General features: G+C 31.6%; 1 protein-coding gene across 4 annotated transcripts in view; it reads right to left on the bottom strand.

The window, feature by feature from the left end:
* The window catches only part of LOC145977348 (uncharacterized), a 169,303-nt gene that overhangs the window by 20,397 nt on the left and 126,273 nt on the right, over positions 1 to 22,633 (bottom strand). For all 4 annotated transcript variants that reach the window (XM_083109258.1, XM_083109257.1, XM_083109259.1 and 1 more), the window contains 2 exons: positions 21,590 to 21,668; positions 2,439 to 2,456 (listed from right to left, as the gene is read on the bottom strand). In XM_083109258.1, coding sequence (XP_082965384.1) covers positions 2,439 to 2,456; positions 21,590 to 21,668 — 97 coding nt within the window. The remainder of the gene's footprint in view (positions 1 to 2,438; positions 2,457 to 21,589; positions 21,669 to 22,633) is intronic.

The following is a 22,633-nucleotide window of genomic DNA, read 5'->3' as shown; positions in this document are numbered from 1 at the left end:
CTAAAACCAATCTAAATGATTATATTTATTATTGAGTAAATATTATAATTATATTTAATTAATTAAATTAAATTATTAAATTATATTAAATTATATTGATTAAATTATATTATATTAAATAAATTATATTATGTATAAATATATCTGTCTAAAATAATTTCTCTGCTGTTAACTGATATTAATAGTATATCCTCATCTAAAATAAAAGTAATACCATTTCACTGTCGTATAAGGTTAATGTAATCATATTCTTACTTTCTGCAAAGATGTAGAAGTATAAATAAATGTTAATATATTCCACCGCAATGAAATTAACTTCATTTGTGTGCAATGAGTCGCAAATTATTATTCTCACTCGATAATCTATAATTATTCATTACGCTCATGCAACTGTAAATAGTAATTATTAATTTAGCCCAGCGGCAGCTTTTTGTGCACATTCGACCGAATGACACTTTGCATTTGTTGAAATTATTGGCCAATCCAGGGAGCAGAGCATGCTTTCAACAATAATAATTATTCGCAACAAACGAAATATTTATGTTATATGAAATCAGCAAAAGCTAAGATTTTATAATTATTTTCTGTTTATTTAATTTATTGCGAATATTTTCATAAAAATTAATAATTTTTTAATTAGTAATTAACAATATAATGACGTATAAATATTAATGATAATATAAAATAAAAGAAGAGCTTTGATAAGCAAAATCAATTTGATATAAATGTAATAATATATAGATACGTGGGTTATAATGAACGCTATGAGAAGCGTATTTAATTGCGCGTACTAAATTGCATACAATTAAAAATATCCGAGTGAATTTATAAAGGACGATAGCGTTTCTAGCTAATATATTATTTGTTATAAAAGAATTGTATAGAATATATATATGTATATGTATATATAAAGTATTAGAAATTGAAAAATCTTACGTAAGATTTTCATAAAAAATTTAAATAAAACACGCGGTGCATTTATATAAAGATATTTGATAGCTGTAATAATTTTGACATAGATAGTACGAGGTTTACAATTTCTGCAGGATTAAAAAAAATCGGTAGTAAATTATTCATGAAAAGAATTTATGATTGGGATGAGAGTAAAGCGCGTGGATCTTGATTCTATTAGTTCATTGCATATGACATCGCCTGACGATGGATCACGAGGGACAGGCGTCTCTAATTAACCCAGCATCCACTACAGGTACAGGTATTATAGCTGCGCCTGTATCCACGTGTTAATCGGATTGTCCCATGCGTGCGGTGCGTTACTCGCGAGTCTCGTGATAGATTTCGAGATTTCGAGTTATGAATTCTCTTCTCATCCGCGCGTCAATCCTCCCCTATTATCGCAACCCTGCGCTTTACGTTTCAAATTTCTCTTAGAAATTAATACGTCGACTGTGTTCGTTAACGGCATACTGAAACAAGCAATGTATAGTAAAAGCACGATCGATGTCCGCGCGTTCCAAAGAGGTGTCATAGCGAATCTGACACGATCTGTCTGGCAATTCATGCTATCGGAAAAAAAAAGAAAAAAACGTGTCTCTTGATACAAAACGACGCGTGTATGAAAAACTGTTGCATCCGTTTCAATGTGGTCTCCGTTCAGGATTAAAAATGATGAACAATTAAATATGAAAAGGGCTTCGGGAGCGTCAACGCGCGACGCGTCGCATCGCGTCGCATCGTGTCGCAGCGCCTTCGTTTTCGTTTTAATTATGACTATTCAGAGGCGCTCTGTGACCGGCATGGAAAACGTGCGTCACGCCGAGCGGAGCGCATTGCGTGAGGGGACACTACAATAAAAGTCCGCGCCGTTCCGCGTCTGAAGCGCACGCTCACGATTAAAAAGTGCAAAAATATGAATGCGCCATGGCGCATTCCGCCGACGACTCTTTTTCTTTTTTTATTTTTTCACGCAACCAACGGCCGCCCGGTCTCCGAGGTAGCGTAGCATCGCGTCGTCGCGTTGTTTCTCTCCCCTTATTTTGTTCGCATGCGGTTTACATTCGTGCGACGCTCAACGGCCGGCTTTAAATATGCAACTCGCGCGGCGGAAGCGTCGCGCGAAACGCGCCCGCACGTCTGGCGGATGCTGCTGTTGTTGATTCGCGAATTAGGCGGGCACGTATTGAAACTGAAGAGATCAGAGACGAACAGATATAAATACGATTTGCCGACGAGAGAAAGCGCAGCTTTCTTGTAATGCAGAATCTCGTTTAACGAAAACTCAAGCGACAGCTGGAAAAAAAGGTCGAGCAGAAAAAATACACAAGTTTCAGTATAAGCTAAAAAGCAAACATAATTTGTGTGTTAACTGTCAAGTATTACTTCAAATCATTTTCAACCCCAATACTTGATACATTGAATTAACATAAATTAATATTATGATACAAATTGTACCTGTATATTGTAAAGTTCGAGATATTCACCTGTCATAGTAGTAGTCCCTGAAACATATAATAAAAGCAATTTGTATTAGATAAATAATCAACAATAAACACATTATTATAATTATTGTCAACGCAGTATATAAATTTTTCTTTAATCAGAGTTCACTAAAAATGCAGCAATTATTTAACGAAATAATCAACGCTATATATAGAATGTGAAGCATTTCACTCTACGTTCCAGGTTTTGTATTATTTTGAGCGCACATGACAATTAAATTGATATAATATTGTTTAACAACAATCACGCAATAAACGACGAAATATAGGCGTGAAAAACATTCACAAATTCATATTGGTCAAAATATTCGAATGTTATTCCACAGCTATATCGCGGCTTGAATGGCGAATCGATTGATGATTACCAGAGCGTGTAATTTGAACTACAGGATTCTCTAAAAGAGAAATAATATTTAATATTAGTTAATATGAGTATTAGTTAATATGAGGTATGCATTTCTCTTTCTCTTTCTCTCTCTGTTTTATGATTTAACTTATTATCTCTATTAAATCATATTGAAAAATAAAGAAGCAGTGCTTCGGAATTCCACAATTTATAAAAGTAAGAATATTTTATTAAAGTACAAATAAAAGATAAATTTGTTTAATGTAATAATCGTTTTTCTGTATTTGGTCTTTTATATGTATACACACACACACACACACACACACACACACACACACACACACACACACACACACACACACACACACACACACACACACACACACACACACACACGCACACGCACGCACGCACACGCACACGCACACGCACGCACGCACACACACACACACACACACACACACATTTATATATAGATATATATAGATATATATATATATATATATATATATGTCGCAGATTTTTATATATACATGTCACAGGTCTTTTGTAAAAACTCAACTCTTTTATAAACAACCTGACTCTTTTTATGAAATGTTACCTTTTGTAAAAAAATTGAAATCCAAATAAAAAAGAATAGAAAATATTAGCCATTTTGTACATCTCTGTCACTCTCTTTAGTTTTGTTGTAGAAAATTTTATTGTTTTACAAGTAGAACTGGAACAATCTTCGTTTTTGTAATAATCGATTTTACATACGCCACAGGCGTCATAAATTAAATTTCTACGATCACATGAATATATATCCGCTTGACTTTGCGAGATTTTCCGACAGACGTTTCAAAGATTTTCAGACATAGTGCCCGCGGAGAGCCGACAAAACGAATCTCCTGGTAATCGAATCGCGTCGAACTTTAATCGAATTCGTCCTACGAGGAGCGTTTCGGTCAATAAATGCTCCATTAGCTGCAGTTTAAACGTGCGATTTCTCGTGGCAAAAAGGATGAAGCGGCGAACTTTCCACTGCGAAACACTGATAAAATGGATGCGTTTTAACGGGAAATTGCCAATTACTTCGATCGCAATGTCAATATGGCGATACGCAGATTTGCTATTTCTCCTAAAACAGAAATCTTTCAATTCTAATAATTCCAATATTAATTAATTTAAGAAAACAATTATAATAATTTCTCCTTTTAATTTGATTAAAATATTTAAACGTTAATTGATAATTTTAAATGATGAAAGAAAAGATGTAAAAATAAAATAAAATTTCATAAAATTTCAAGTTCCATTCTGTATTTTTAGTGATCTTATTTGCTGCATTTTATTATGGTTTTTCATTCCATCCACGGTATTTTGCCGATTTACCTGTATCTTCCTTTAACTGCTCAAATATATTACAAGGTAATCCTTCCGCCTGATAACGTAATGTTAAGTAGAGAGAGGAAAGCTTTCAGGCAAACGAATAAAAAGTTTTTAGATAACAAGCGCTGTATTGCCATTTTCATTTTGTCAGAATTTGTCTATATATATATATATATATATATATATATATATATATATTGAAAGTTGTAATAAATTAATATCTATTGAAAGTTATAATAAATGATAACCATAGAAATTAAAATTTTATATCAATTAATCAAATACAAGGATATTTAATGTATATCTAAAATAATGCAACATTTTCATCAATATTCATCAAATGTATAACATTTCGTTACTAATATTTTATAAAATCTGTATACATTTTTATATTTATGTATCTATTAAAATATATAAAAATATATTTTAATATATATATATATATATATATATATATATATATATATATATATATATATATATTTATTTATTTTTGCACGAGAAATACTAGTTTGACTTGCACATAGATTCATTTTGTGCTCTTCCATATAATCTAATAAAGCAAAAAAAAAAGATATCAAAAAATATGGAAGAATAATTACGGCCTTTTACGAACCACGATTCTAGTAAAATGCGTGGAGGACGTTCGTCACTAAACGCTTTCACAGAGCGTCACATCGGAAAAATAGTTGGCGGAATGGTCGAAAATCGATCACGCACGAAAATCGAAAAACGGAGACACGTCCGAAACACGCGTGCTGCAGAATGAAAAGAACATCGTCCTAAACGGTCGCATGTATCGAAAAATGGCGCCGCAATTAGGATGTCGGACACCCTTTGTTATTTAAAAATGTCTCTAGTTTGACATTCTCTCCGTTTTTTTTTATTTATTCAGTTATTCGTTGTCGGCCGACAACTTTTCGTCGATCACGTACCGACATTTACTCTTGTTCTATTTTTATTAAACCGTTTAACGTTTGACGAATTTAGCAAATATTACGTGTCAGCGACAATAGTAGTTTGAAATTTGTTTAAACATACATGAAATATCACGAAATAAATTGCCGATAATGCTAAATAAAAATATAAAAATAACTAGAAAAATCATTGAATAAATTAAATTTCATTATAATAATAGAATAAAAGAAGAGACTAACAATAAGACAACGAAAGCATAAACTGTGACAATAGTTAGAGTAATTATATAAAGTATAAAAAATTAAAAAGTGCTTTTATTTTCTTACACCTCTCTCTTTTCAATATTCTGCTTTTTCTTTTCCTTTTTTAAATTAATCCGTTAATTATATTTGCTAATTTGCAATATATTTTTTCATTTCAACAGTACTTTAAAATATAAATACTGCTTTTTATATACTTAATTTCTCGACATTTATATATTCTATTATTTTATTTAAATAATTTATTTAATATTTTCACGTTACTACTTTTTTTAATATTTATTTGTTGATATTTGCATTTCAGTGTATCTCATTTAGCCGCATATTTCAAAGTTATATCTACTACTATTTTTTAAAAATTAATTGTTTAACAGCCGTACACAGCTGCAAAAGCTCTACGCTCGGAGATTGCTATTGTTATTGTCATTATTATAATTATTAATTTAATGCGTCTTCTCGTAACAATTATCAATGGTGCGTATTCACACAAATTACATTTATTACAGGTATTATTTATTTACGCGTAATCCGTATATCGCATCGAGAAGAGGTCAGGAACAGGGAAAAGGAAATATGTGCCGATAAAGTATGCAATATTTTTCCGAATAACCATCAGTACGTTTTTATGGTAGCCATTTGCGCGAACTTTACTTTTCACTCTCTGCTTCTCCCCTGTTCGTTAATTTCTCCCACCGAAATTATCACCGTTATTTACACTATTCATGTTACTTCGTTAGCTGACAACAGAAAGCGTATTTGCGGCGAACTGAATATTCCCGAGAGATTATGAATGCAGAAAACGCAGACGCATACTCTCATATGTGTACCAGTACACTTTTGTATGCGAATTTGATTAAATAAATATTTTTCTTTTGCAAAAAAATCTTACACATGCATTTTGTATTTGAATAGGATTCCAGTCTATAGGATTAATTCTAAATTTGCTTCGGAATTCCGAAATTAAACCAAGATGACACCAGAAAGGAATAACGTGTAAAAATAATATAAAATACGATCCAGTAGTATAAGATAGTACAAAAGGGTTTTCTCCCATTAATGTAAATATAATTTGCTCAGTTGTATAAAATTAATTCCTTTCTTAAATATTAAAATATTAAATATTAAAATAAATTTAAGTATTAAATATTAAATATTCCTTTTTTAAATATTAAAAATATAAATTAGCAACAACTGTCGCATCAAATTTTCAATATTATTTTATTATAATGTGTAATTTTTAAATCTCGAGAGAGCAAACTTGATCTGTAATTAATCACATGAAATAGCGCGAATTGTTTACAATACGTATAAGAGAAGAAAAGGGGGGAAAGCAGTTTACCTATCGATTCCTCGATTCTCGACGATGCAATTCCCGTTGAAGCAGTCGAGGCTGACACCTTTCGATTCTCCATGATACGATTGACTCGTTATCGTAGCGTTATTGGCGAGTGAACAAAAGAGCGTCGATGAAAGGCGCCGCGACGCCAGCCACGAAGAACAATGGCAGAAGTCGGAGAGAAAGTCAGGAGAGGAAAAAAGATTGGAAAGCTCAATGGCGAGAGATCGAGACCGTGCGCGTCAATTTTCTTTATTCCGAATTGAAGGAATTGACGAAATTATTACATATAATACTGTTACATAATGTTGACTCTTTGTATATTGAACTTACATGAGTCTCATATATAGTATAATATCACAATCAAGTCTCATATATAGTATAATATCACAATAAAGACTATTCAGTCTTTTAAAAAAATAAATAGAAAAAATCTGTTTTTTCTATATGAGCTCATATAATAATAATGCTGAGAGAGAATAATTTTAATTTTAGTAATGTGAGGTTATGTGAGAATTTAATGGCGCAATTCGATAGTGTCAAAGTGATATAACTTGTGGAAAGCCGAGTGAGTATCGCTCAAGAGAGATCGCAATTACCGCAGCTTAATTAACTTCCGACGCAACATTAGTGAATCATGAGGGCGATTAATCGATATTCAATTTCGCATAACGTGCATCGTTTGGCCATGACATCGTGACCCTCGATCCATTCATAGATTGATATTGTAAGGATGATAATAACAACAATAACGATAATGATGATAATTATGGAGTAAAATCATAGTCTGGATATATATTAGTTTTAGAGAATTTATCAAGGATATTATATATATATATTATATGAATAAGAAAATCTTATAGAGTTTTATGATTATTAAAACTAAAATTGTGTAATAATATAATGCAAATTTTATTATAGTATTAATATAGCGTAATGTATTATATAAAAATGTGTATGCAAGATGAGACACAGTAATATGACATGCATGATGTAAAATGCATTTCATACCATAATGTACTTTTTTCAATTTAATTTATATTAAAATTCAATTTTCTAAATTAAATTTATAGAATTCCAGTGTGTTTCATACAATTGAAATGTTTTTGTTGCAACTTAATTCTTTTAATCTCATATCATGCAAATGACAATTTGACCATTAATTCTAAATTCAATTCATAATTGCGCATTCTCCCTTGATCCTCGCATTTTGAGAATAGTATTGTTTCGTTATCGTAACATTATCGGAGGACTGACAAAAGAACAGCCGAGAAAAATCTTGACAAGGGACGACAGACACAAGAGAGATCAAAACGACATAGAACCGGAAATAGGAATCCGAACTGATCATATCGCAAGGACTGGCTCCCTAATTGAATTTTTTAGTTATCCTTTAGCTATTCTACTTCCGTATTCAATATTCATTTGCTGCAGTATTAAATTATATTGTATTTTTCTATCTTGAAAACACAGAATACATTTACTTAACGTTAATTTAATAATATCAGGCTTTCATTGGACAAATTAAATATTAAATATTAAATTAAATATTAAATTTTACAATATTTGTAATCGTAAATATATAGACATAAAAATTTTATTAATGCACTGACCTACTTTAAATTTAAATTAAGCTGAATAAATGATTGATTATAAAAAATTATCATTTTTACAAATTTGGCGCGCGTGTACATACATAATTATAATTTCTATCTGTGCATTTTGATTATAAAAATTTATTTGTTACAAATTAATTACAATTTCTCTCGCGGAATTCTTGAATAAGTTTTATTTATATCCGCATCTTTGCCGATTGCGAAATTCCGCTTATTTTCATAGTCTACTAAATTACGCAGCACCGAACACACCGTTTTGAGCTCATTCCGAAGGTGTGACGTTCCGGATGGCTCGGTCCGAAAGGGGAAGGAATTCTTTTCAGAGTTCTCCCTTCAAGAATTTCAATAAAAGCTCCGGCAGTCCGTTGACCGGTACTACATTTTGATATTACTCTTGCAATAACTATGGCGTGTAATGATATAAGAGGCGGCATTTATTTTCGATCAAACATCTAATGAAATAATATAATTTGAAAAAAAACGAGATTTTGTTTTAAATAACCGCAGGCAATCAGTCAAGTTTATTCGAAAGACAATGTATTCTCATATTTTCTCTCATAAAAGATCCAAACCATCTCAATCTAATAAAAACTAAATATTTAAATATTTAAATATAAAATAATCTCGTTTGCTCATATAACAATGTAGATGTATGATCATCATAATAAGTTATTTAAAACTAAAATTTTATTATATGAAATATATTGCTATTTGCCATAAAACAACGAAACTAAGATTATTCGAAGATCAACTCATTTTTCTTTATTTACTATTGATCATTTCTTTGTCGAGTCGTACGAAGAAACGTACAGTTTGTCGCTCGAGCAAAAGGGATTGTTTTTTAACAATCAGTCACAACCAACATTAGAAAGTGATGTTATCCATTCCCGCTCTCCCCCTTATCCTCCCTCAAGAAAGGGGGATGCACGATCCTGCGTGGCCAAGGCTCTCAATAATTGTGTAATTGAATGCTAACGATGTTGAAATGTTGATAGAACTCGCTCGACTGCTTCACAAATATGCTCTTCGATGTTTCGACAGGGAGGCGGACAGCCTCTCTTGTTTGTGCGATCTCTCTGTGTGTACCATGCCGCTAGACGAAGGTTACCGAGAGCGCGCGTACACAATGAAGGAGAGCCATGAATGGACCGCGCCAAGCCGCGCCGCTTCGAACAAACTCGATCGGACGAGCTTGGCCACGGAAATTTTCCCAACGCTGATTTAGTATTCGCGCTTGATTAAGTACGGCTCTTGTACGACGAACGTGCGGGCGGCTCTCGCCGCGAGCGTTTCTCGTGCATTTGGATATTTAACACTTCAACTATTTCACAAACGCGTTCCTTTATTTAGGAGGTCTAATATATACGCCCCAGCAGGGAAAATGCTCCACTCATTGCTCAAATAATGAGCCTACCAATAAGTGTTATTGAAGTCGGGAGTCGATATATGGCGATACACAATCGAACGGGAAACTGCACGAAACTGCTTTGAATGCGACTTTACACAAAATTACAGATCAACAAAATTAAAGATCAATAATTTTTAAGGAAAAAAGTTATAAGATATATATATTTCTTGATAAGTATTTTTAATCATTTTTTATTTCATAATTGTCATTATGTTTATATATGTTCTCATTGTATTTCCGAATAAGTAAAATAGCTAGTAACAGAGAATCGTACAAATGTTTACTCGATTCGATCGAATTCGATTTTTGAAGATATACTTTTCTTTAAAAATGCAAAAATATTCCACATAAAGATAATATGTTCTAGCTCTATTATAACAATTTTTTATCATTTTTTTCTGACAGACCACGAGCAAAACGTATAAAGAAAAATGATAAGGGTGGAATAAAGTGAAGAATCATCGCTAAAAATAATTACAAAAATCAAGATATTACAAATGAGTATCAATATTTGATTTTAGAAGAAATAGAAAAAGATATAATTTTTATAAATATCTAATCAATATTTTTATTGAATTAAAAATGAATTTTTATATTCCGTCAAAAATTTTATAATTTAAAATGAAATTATTTTTATCGTGATTATGATTGTTGAAGATGTTTTTCACTGAAGTTCAGGGGAAAATGCCTCTTCAATATTTTCAAAGTTAATCCCATAATTAGATTATTTTAATTAATCAAAAGTTGAAATAATTATTAATTATAATATTAGCTAATTTTTGTAAATTTCAATTATTAAAAAATATGTTTATAAGTGTATCTTATATTGATTTAAGCAAATGCGGGACGTATAAATTCTAGAAAAAGAGCATATAATTGATTTTAATGTCAATTACAGTGATAATTTAATATTGACCAGAGATTGTGACTTTGGATTAATATAAAATCGATCTTTTTTATTAGTGATTATTCAACATTTATTACACTTTTTTGAATTTCAACATTAAATATATCTTTGATGACTAAATCCCCAAAATTAAAAACTAATATTAAGATACTCTCAAAATAAAATCCGCGTGAAATTAAGCAAACCAAATAAGATATTATTATACTTATTTTCATTTCATTACTCATAGTGTTATTAATATTAAATTGAGGAAACTCACTCCTCGGAGAAAATTTCACTCTCCAAAAATACAATAATCTTGAACATTCTATAGCTTGCTCGCAATTCTTTCCAAAAGGACCAATTGCGATATATGTGACTGTATCTAGCTCGAAGCGCTCTACAAGATGAGAACGTTAATATTGTGTCAAAAATTTCAGCAATATTGCGGAAATTGCAGCAAGAGATAGGAGATACAAACCAGAATTAGTTGGAGGAGAGGGTAAAACACTTGGCGAAATAAAAAGAACGCGATTTCCCCGGCTAAACCACCGGAACCGTCGGAACGTACAGCGAAATGGAGTCAGCCGGGAATGACGATGGCGGATTAGCCCGCAGGCACGTGCTGCGGACACCATTCTCCACTTCGCTTGAGTGCTTGAAAATCACGTTCGCGCTGAACTCAGCTCGAAAACAGACTACGGCGATATTCGCGTGAATCGCGCCCGCGTCTCGATTCCTGTTGCCTCTTCCAGCGTGGACGAGTCCGTCCTTCCTCGTCCTTTCGCACCCTTTCGACATTCCCGCGCGGGGAGATCGATCCGGCCTTTTAGAGATCGCGCCGTCTCTTTCGGGGGATGACTCTTTCGCTCGGTCGTTACACTTTTGCGCGGTATCTGCTCTCGCGACCCAATGGCTCTTTAGGGATTTGCGGAAACATATTGGGTGATACTGACGGATCGCGTTATATATGTGTATGCGGTATAATGAAAATTCCTCCGCTAAAATAGTAGAAAGTATAAACTACGCGGATTATATATTATAAACGCTACCTATTGTGAATATTCTCTTTTTATACGAGCATACGGGTGTATTATACGGTCTGTGGATTCATTATGACGAATAGAACAAAGGGTTGAGAAAGGTCTAACAGGAGGATTTATTAACAAGGATTATAAAGGACCTTAGCGTAAGACAATAGCATTTCCTGGGAGATCTCATTTCCAACTCTGTGACTATCATTTTTCGTAACGAGACAAGTGCCGCCGACTATGTTACCATCGGTATAACATAAATATTTTCCATATTTCCTTATACGCAGAGAATAACGTGAGAAATCGATTTACGTAAAAAAGAAATAATATCTGACTCTATTTAAAAATGGAGAGAGAAAGAGATTATCTTTGTACCTCGAAAATGATGTATCTGAAACAAAGTTACGCTATGTGAGCGCAAGACGAAATATTCTCTTTGAAATAGCCGCACACACACAATTTTGATGCAGACCATGTTTTTCAATAACCCTCAGTTTTGAAGATAATTACGTGGTGGGATTAAATTGGGTCATCGTGTATAACTGTTTGTTTCATATTCACGAGGAAGTATAACGGCTTCGAACATTCATGTGAATTACATTGGTATATTAACTATACGCATGTCAGTAATCAATGTTTAACACGTGGGCGAGAGAGAGGATGGGGGTTTACCGAGTTACGTCGCGGTTTGCGGTATACCAAGGACTATCGTGCACCACATTCAGATGCGCGCATACACTCGCAATATATTGCCTGCTGTAACATAATATTATCGAATTCCCGCTCACCGATACTAATACCACGAGGCTAACATCAATCGTAGTAAATTAGAAAGAACTCTTTTCAAAAGTGTAATTTAAATCTAAGAAACAAATAAAAATAAAAATAAAGTAATCTAAGAAATTAATGTGCACTAAAAAAATTTATTATTATACGTATAATTTCTTTTTATAGATGTAATATTATAAATTTGTGAAATTTTTGGATTGGCCTGAATTAATTTTACTTTTCCTTTATCTCTCGATATAAAATGCAATTTATAACTCTCGCCAATTAATATTATCAGTTATCTAAAATAATTATTTGTTTTGTTTACGTCATGAATAAAATTAAAATTCGCGAGCAGATATACTACATTTTATAAATTCAAACGATTGTATAGCGTTATAACGATAAAAGAATTATAATACAAAATTGATATTTATTTAATTGCGATTCGATTAATTTTCATTTAAATGAGTGCAATTGATTTTAATGATTCAAAATATGCACATGAGGAAATGGTATATAAAGAAAGCTTTATTAGTTTATTTATTTAAAAGTGACTAAATGTCAAAGTGAAAAGAATAGTCATCCGACTGTTTAAAAAAAATATCATCCTGTGCTTAATAAACTAAACGACAATTTTTAAAACGCGCAATAATACTAGCAGGATACTCGGATACCTCGGCAGGATAATGGTGCGTGCCAGCGACGTTAATTACGCTCCTACGGCGTTTGCAAGTATAATTTTCGAGTGTCGACACGCACACGCATGCGAGAGCGTGTTCCTATGCAGATTTATATTCCGCGGACGTAGAATAATAAGAACTCTTCCTCGCGTCCCCAATCGATTCGACTCGACCTCAACATCAATTCTTTCCACACTAAAGGTAGCGTATAAAAAAAATTGCTTTTAAATTGCTTCTAAAAAAATGTAACTTTTAAAAATCTATTAAATGTATTTAAATTTTTTATAAGACATTAGAGATTTTTAGAACATGTAATGAATGAAGAAAAAGAGAGAGAGAAAAGATTTTAGTAATTACATTTGTATGTTTTAATTATTCTATTAAAGTATATTTATTGAGAAAGTTTTTAAGTCTACATAGAGAATAATTAGAGAAACTTTTTAGATTGTTACAGAATGTAAAGCTGAACTTTTCTTTGATAATAACAAAAGAAAAACGTAACATTAAAACCGATATAAAAATAAGTCACATGCGAACTTTTTCATATTTTAACAACGATGTATTAGATATTGTACTATAATAGATATTATACTAGGTTTATGAATGCATTTTATGTTATTATATTAACGTTTTCTCTTTGAGGAATTTATGTCATAAAAACTCTGCATAATACGTAGATAAGAATTCTTGCATAACACTAACATTTAAATATGACAGCCCATTCTTCCGAGAACAAGAATTCCGAGGATAACATTCCAAAGAAATAAAAACCAGGTTTTAAAATTCGCGTCTAAAAAAAAAGAAGTATTGAAAATTTCAGTATTTGATAATTTAAAATAACTTGTAAAAAATTATATATGTATAAACGCGTTCATATGTTTAGAAATCTAAGAATATAAAGCAAGGAGATACTAATATTAATCGATTTCAAATGGAGTAGAAGTTGTATGACTGCAAAAAGCTACGAATCACTAGAAACGCGGGTCACACGTTGTAAGGGAATATTACTAGAATCAAATTTTTTGAATTACATTTAATCTTGGCAATAACCGGTGTTGTTTGGCCGATTGCATCGGCTGTAAACGAGCGCGGGGCGAGTATAATGCGCCTGGCCCCGGAACGACCCGAACTAGGGAAGCACATTAATATACCTAATGGTACTCCGGAACTTGGCTCTGGCCACCCCCCGAGACAAAACTCCCTTAATTGTGCCACTTCCGTTAGAACGAAAATTCAACCGCGTTCGCCTACCGAGATTATCAGCTTGTACTTGATGGAGCGTCTATTGATAGATAATGTTAGGAAACGGACTATTTTGAATAAACGCTGTGATTATATATACATGCATAAATGTACAAAAAAATCATTTTATAAATTATTAACAGAATAATTTAATATATTTAATATATTTAATATATTTAATATATTCCACATAACCAAAATTTTTTGAATTATAATTTGTCAATAATTTCTTTTAAAAAGATTTTCTTTTAAATTCTTAAACCATTTTATTCTTAAAGTTTTAGTCTTTCAGTTCTTGGTATTACATGTGTTTATGAAACTATATGTGTTACCTTATACCTACGAATTTCTATCTGCTTTGAAATTCAGAAAGTTAATCATATTTTAAAAATTTAAAAATCAAATAATTCTTTTTTATACAACATGCAATGTTTCAAAATCAAAAATCAAAAATAGAAAAGTATGAATTTTAAAGCATTCCATTTCTAAAAATTCAATCATTCAAAAATTCAAATACGTTGGGCTTTAGGGAGCAACAGCTTTCGAGTTCGTAAGCTCGTAAAGTTTAAAAAATCTAAAGATTTCAGGATCGAAGGATTTGGTATGTTATAAATCTGATCTCTATGAAATCAAAGAATTAAAATTTAATGTAAAGATCCCCAAAGACACAAAATTCCAGAAATTAAAAAATACAAGAAACTAATGATAACTATGTAAAGATAACTATATCTTTACGGTAAAATCAGCGCTAAAGACGCTAACATTGTTTGTAAAAATCATATTGGTTTGCGAAAATATTGCCCACTGCCAACCACCATGTCACTCCCACAGCACCATTTAGTATAACCCCCAACTCCTCGTCTGTCTTCATCATTTATTCTCCGAGGGTGGCGTAATAAAGCTCGGCAGATATCAAGCCCGATAGAAGTCGGCGTAGCTGCAAAACGATCCCCGTGACTCGCTTATCCGGCCTTGTATGTAAATGTTGACATGTTTTCTGAAGCTAGAAACACATACATGCATACACGCATACACCTACACGATGACACACCTGCGCGCATGCCGCAAAAGGAAAGTCGTGTTATCTCATGTAAATCTTCACGGTAGCGCGATAAGCGTGAATTTCACCGCTCGCTTATTAATATTTATGTCCGGCGTTAAAGGGGTTGGCGAGGGCAAGTCGACGTCTACAGGCCACTTCAAAAGTCGTCCACTTACCTTTTCTATTAGTTCATTCTATTAATCAAACAATCAAGTATTCAATATTTTTCGCTGAAATTTTGGACCCTCATATATCTTTCAGATTTTAAATTTTTAAATTGTCAGCATAAACTATTATACATTCTTAAATTTAAAAATCGAGTAATTTAATTCAGATATTTAAGTACGTAATAATACAGAATAGAAATTAAAAAAGATCTACTTCTAAGATTTTTTAAAATTTGTTATTTTTAACAGCCTTGTTTTTTAAACATTTAAGTATAATATTATAAAAATGAAAAGACAACAATATTTAATCTTTTAATTAAGCTATTTTATAAAATATAATCTATGAAAAATTCTAAAATATAATCTTTGAGCACTTACAATTTAAAAAGATTAAATGTTAAAAAATTCAAAACTGTTATAATGAATTTCGCTAAGCGTCAATATTTTTGAAATTATAAAACGAAGACAATAAAAAATTTTATTAATATTAAATAAAGTGTAATAAAACGAAATACTTTAAATAACATAAATTGCACGCACGTTTAATTTGTAAATAATTATTCCAGTTATTCGTCTGAGAAACACACGAAACTATTTCGAGCCGCAAGAGGAAGTCTCGCTCTACAAAATGGACTACGTTACTATGCACCCTGCTGCAACGAGCAAACCTAATTTACACAAACTGCAGGAAATGAACGTACGAAGGAGATGAAAGAGAGAGGAAAAGGACATGTTAAGGCTGTATTTTCATCTGCAAAAATAATGTTACTTCTTTATCTGAATTTTTCGGCATAGCACTTGATGTGTTACATAATTATTTATATAATTTGATTAATAGTGTTTATTATGACCGAAAGTATTTGTTAATGTTATCATTAATATTAATGTTATAACATATAGATCAAAATTAAAATTGAATTAGGAAGCATTAAAAAACTTTTGAATTACACGCAGCTAAAAATTACAAAATAGATGAAACAAATTTAATAACAAACAACAATAAAGAGCAAACAAGAAAAATTTATTTTTCTATTTCACATATTTTCTTTAACAAATATTTAAAAAAATGTGTGGCTCAATTATTTAAATATCAATTATTTAATTTTTCAAAGTTATTAAATAAACAATAGTTTATTTTTAAACATCTGCTAAATAGAGAAAAATCAGTTTTAAAATATTAAAAAGTTTATAATTTCAGGTAAAAATTTAATAAAGAAGTAAACAAAAACAAAAAGTTTGGGAAAAAAATGCTTTATGCATATCACGCATATAGGATAAGCAGAAATAACCAACTAAATTAGTAAAAATGAAAAAAAAATATGGATTGTTAAAACTTTAACGCCTGCCGCATGATTCGCTAAAAATCTGCAATCACGTGATCTCGATGGGGGCGGGAAGAGGATTAACGGACGGACAATGAACGGACGATCCTGCTTGAATGGCGTGCTGAAGCGCACTCGAAACCGAGCCGTACAATTCACGCGTAATTCTCGTAACTGCGATATTCGCGTTTTGCTGCGATTTCCGTCTCGACGAGGTCGGATTTGGCTTTTCTGCCCGTTTCAAAGATCTCGCTTAAGGCTCTCAGCGAATGTTTCGAATCATAAAATACAAAATTCGTGCATTTTACAAAATAATATATTCCTATTCCATTTAATTTGTTGAATTTTTATTTGATTTTTCATTTCCTTCTTAACATATATGTATATATTTGATTTTTGTAGAATTTTAAATTATTATTATATCTTACTAAATCATTTATCCAAATTACATCTTTTCTCCTCTACGAGAGAATTTAATAATATAAATTTATAGAGATAATCTATAATTTATTCTAATTTTAATATATATAATGTATGTATACACACAGAGTATATGGAAAAAAAAACAATATTTACTTCTTAATATATATTCTTATACGCGCATCTTATATTAAAATATAATTGAAAAAATTAATTTATGCAGTGCGCAATATTAAATTATTAGTCCCATAATTAATTATTATAATAATGATAGTAAAGGATAAAGGAAAAGAGGGATTACAACTCACGTTTATAATACCGCCCCAACCGTGAGACACCCGGTATACGTCGCATTAAGCGCTGTGCGACACTGTCCCGCGACTAATTGGGAGCGGTTAATGAGGTGACGCATTTTTATTGTTCTTCCGGCTTGTTAAGCGACCTGTTTGCTTCCGTAACACGTACGCCGGGAGCCCCGGGAAGGTGCAGGGATAGCCGGGAATCCCGCGGATATCCTGAAATTGTCCCGAATACCTCGCGCGAATCCCGGAAACGCCGGTGGAATATTTTTCGCGGCTTTGCCGACCCGGCGGATTATCGACATCGGCGTTATACACACGTGCGTTTATTCACACACACGTCTTCGTTTAAATAAACGCGTCCAAGCGAATTCATAATTAAATTAACTTAATAAACAGAAATAAATGAATATAAAGATGCTGGGGCATTATCAATGAGCCGCGCTAAGCGAAACTGACTTAGCTCGTCGAATATTATCTTACTCAGGAAATGAATTAACTTACCGAGTAATATTTTTGCATAAATTGAAGTGAAAAGTTAAATTATTAAACATACATAGCAGTCATATGTATGTTTTTAAAATATGAAAGGTATACAATGTCTATGATCGATTATTCTAAAATATTATTTTCTTGTGAAAATTATCGTAAATATTATTTTAAAATAATTCTATTTTGAATAATTTTTTTACAATCATATAGAAAATGTAGATGCAAGAATTTAAAATATGAATATTTATCAAGAGTTAAAATAGTGAAAATTCGTAATAATATTCTAAAATTAAATGATCAATGAATATGAAAATTGTGATTGCATAGAATTAAATGACTTGTTTGTTAGAAGTAAATTGATATTTTCGTTCTTGGATAGCATGCAATTTTGAATGTTATTTCAATCGTCTCTTTAATTCAGTGCTTTTAACATGTCGATTCACATATACGTAATTGATATACGTATATAATACGTATTTTCTGGTTTTGCGAGTCACTTTACTTCTGTATAGCGTGGTTCATTTAGGATTCATTCTATTTCGCTTTAACATTACTATAAAAATCAATCATAAATATTTCACTGCTTTTATACATACAGAATATGCTAAAATTTTTATATATATTTATCAGAAAAAAATTTATTTTTCTACTTGTACCATTTTGGGAGAGAAAAGAAACGAATTGTCTTGTACAACAAAAATAATTAAAAGAAGTAATTAAAATGAAGTTTAAAACTCAATGCAATCTTTTTTCTTCATTAAAAGTGATTTTTGACGCATAATATTTTTAGGTGAAGCCGAATCTTGCGCACAGGTTGAATTTCCGGTCAGGACGAGAGGCGCAGGATTGACAGCTACATTAAAAGGATGACAAACGAAGGATCCAGAAAACCCACGTGCAGATATTACACGTTCTCACGTAATGTAATGATGTTTTCTGTCGCATTCTGTGCGCATGAGACTTTACGTTCTAAAATTTGATTCGATCGTGAATGGCAGTTCATCTTCGAATGCATGAATGTACTCTCTAAATTTCTTAGAGTGAAGCTTGTACTCGAAAAATTGAGTGACTGGTCAAATCACTCTAAGTAGAGTGATTTGACCAGTCACTCAATTTTTCGAGTGCAAGCTTCACTCTAAGAAATTTAGTGAGTATATGTAGACAATTTCACGTGTTTTACCCCATTAAAATTTTCGTAAAACTTTTACTACAAGAAATATTTCTGATAAGAAATATATTTCCGATAAGAACTTATATCTATAATATACATATATATCTGTTTAATATTTACTAGTATTTCTCGCTTAAATATAAATAGCAATTGATTAATTTTTTGTATTTTAGACGGTTAATCTAAGCTGATAACAAAATCACATAATCACAAAATCTTTCAGGTTGTATATTTCTTTAAAAGAAGCCATCTTGATGTTAGACCATGTCCTAGTAGTTGTCGCTATGTTTCATTCATGAAAGTATTCCACTCAATTTCTTGAACTTTGATGGGTCAATTCTTTTTACGAGTACGTATAGCCTCAATTTTAGTTTATGTATAATATTCTTCTATTTATTGTAATAAAATTCTTAGATAATTTAAATTCTTTCTTTAAAAATAATATAAAATGTTAGTAATATATATATGTACGTACATATGCATATATTGTGTATATATTCTCTATTTGAAAATATATTTTTCTACTAACTATGTAATCTAAAACAAAATCTAAAAATTAAATCTAAAAACAGAATTATTATTGTGTATTATACCTCGATTAATTTTAATTGAAACTATATGTACAATTAAAATCAAGCTATTCACCTTTGTTCTACGTAAGTATATGCTTACGTACCGTTTACTGTGTAAAACAAAGTTAGCTAATCTGTGAAATTGTTTCAGGTTAGTTATATCCAAAGTTTGCTCGAAAATTAATTTCAAGATAATTGAATATTTTGATTGTTTATGTGCTAATTCCATTGTTTTAGTTTATCATATCTGTTGTTAATTATCTTTTCGTTTTTAATACATTCTTTAAAAATTAGAGTAAATTTTTTTAATTATAAATTTTATTGAATACTATTTTTTTAGAGAATTAATGTGCCTTTAGATTAATTTGTAATTAATAAGAAATAGAGACAACTTTATTTCATTATGAATTAAAATTTTAATTTTGTTCGTATTATTTTTTTGTCAAAATGTCCTGTTATCATTATCTTTAAAATTCAACATTAAAAGTGCACGAATTGAGGACGATCAAAAATTGGCATTGATTAAAGTGACATACTCGGAAAATCGTCAAATCCTCTTTGTTTCTTTCTCGTTAAAAAGAAGCGACAAAGAGAAACAAGAGAACGAAGAGCTGGCAAAAGGAGAAAAGGGAAGAGACACGATTTAGTTCGTGAAAGACGTTTCGTATCGACGTTTGTGCCACGATGCTATCTGTCGTGGATAATGCATCAACTGTTGCAAAATGTCTCTGACATTTCTTTTTTCTCGCAACGAATAACTTCCTGTTTCGAGCACTGAATCAGATTACTGCAAACATAACTGCAATTAAATTTTTAATCAAAACTGAAAAATGCTTTTATCGTGATTCTAAAATATTTTAACGATCAGTTAAACACATGAAGAAAAATTCTAATATGCGAAAGATGACATTTTCTCAAATTATAAAATGCATGATCCTTTATAATGTATAGTATATATAAAAACCTATTTTAAAAACCTATGGTCAATAATAGTATCTTTATTTTGCTGATATTAAGATATTTTCTAAATTATTTATTTGTCTGTATGACGGTTCAAGTATTTTCTGAATTATTATGTAAGTAATTAGCTTAACAATTTGACACTTCCCTCAATTCATATAGATTATTACTTCGTCGTTCCAGATCGTCAGGTTTTTTCATCAAGACACAAGCGTCCTTTATGCGTGCAATCCAACGCAATTAAGGTTTTTTATTCCGCGCGTGTGTCTCGTGCAAGTTAGCCTTCGCAAATATTGCGACCGCTCGTGAATTCGCGGTCACGTTTCGCGCGTAAAATACGTTCTCGGCGCTTTCGGGTTTATACATCGAGTTTAGGGTTCGTCGGCACCTTAAAGCTAGGATAAAGCGGTTCTTTGAATGAGACTCCACTCACTCGAAGATTTATACGCGCCGCGCTAGGAAAAATCGAGCAGATAAGATGAGATGATGCAACTACGTGCCAAAGAACACCAGGATCTACTTAGAGTAGATTGTTGATAAATTTGTACAAATAGGTGAAAAAGCTTCGTAGAACGCCAGGTATTACATATATATAATGCCATACACACATAATAAATTTACTGGGTCAACGCTGGATCAAAACTTCTTGCAGAGAAATATAATCTTACACGATGAAGAATCAAGTAATGAATGAAGAAAGACAGGCTGGATTAGTCGCATCATTACTTTATTAAAGATGCATTTGCATCATCTCATCAGATATGAAATTTCATTCGAAAGACATTTGTATGAAACACATAAAATCTAAAAATTTATAAATTACCAGTCATTGCCAGTTTTGGAGACATTCTGTCGCTTGCGTCCAGTTTGGTGAGGCTTTGGCTCGGCCACCATGTTTACATCTGTAAACAACATATGTATTAAATATATTAGAAATAATAAAGAAGACATGAAAATATAAAATACAAAATATATCAAATGTTTAATTAATTATATTATATTAGCAATTAATATATTTGAAAAATATCAGTTTTTTCATTAAGACATTTTATTAAGTAAGAAATTAAAGTAATAAAATATATACATATGCAATCTATATTCCTTCTATAGCTTTTCTTGACTTAATTCCTAATAATAAATGTTAGAAACTGTATATACATTATATTAAACAGATATATTCATTTTTTATATTAAACAAATATATTAATCTTTAAATATTGAGACAATAATTATTGGAATTTATTATTTCATAATCAAGAAGATACAGGAATCTATTTTAAATTTACATTTTGAAAAACGTTAACAAGAAATGATAAAAAATTTTGCAAATTTCATCAGAATGGATATGTACATCGTATTCGTTTCTATCTCATTAAAATTTATCGTTTTCGCGAATATATCGACGCTTATATCATTTGCAAAATAAACGAATCGTATAAGGAATAATTGAGCGCCAAATGACGCGGATGGTGAAAATCGATTCGCAAACACGCCCGGTATATAATACAAGCGCAAAATGCGCTTTCATCGTTGCGCTGCACCGCCTCGCAGTCTCCTGACGGCTTACGCGGATTAATAAAACGAAGACGGCGACGAAGCGCGAAGTTTCCGCTCAGCGTTTCCGCAAACAGTTATTAATTTCACTGCCTTTGAGCCGGCCCGTAGCGAGATTGATAATGAATGCGCCGCGTCGTCGGCGGGCGATCAAGCGACAAGGATTTCTCATTCTTCTCGGTTTCGTCGGTAACTGAGATGGGGGACCGCCGTATTCATCATACAGAGCGATTCAAAAGTCATGCAACAGGTGTGCAGCGATATTGATCCGTACGCTATTCTATGGCGACTCACGCCATTACGTATGTATATT

Source organism: Camponotus vicinus, unplaced genomic scaffold (genome assembly GCF_025532165.1).
Source record: "Camponotus vicinus isolate PSW18456_S1 unplaced genomic scaffold, iyCamVici1.0 SCAF_9, whole genome shotgun sequence".
Taxonomy (NCBI): domain Eukaryota; kingdom Metazoa; phylum Arthropoda; class Insecta; order Hymenoptera; family Formicidae; genus Camponotus; species Camponotus vicinus.
This window is presented reverse-complemented; position numbering and strand designations above follow the sequence as displayed.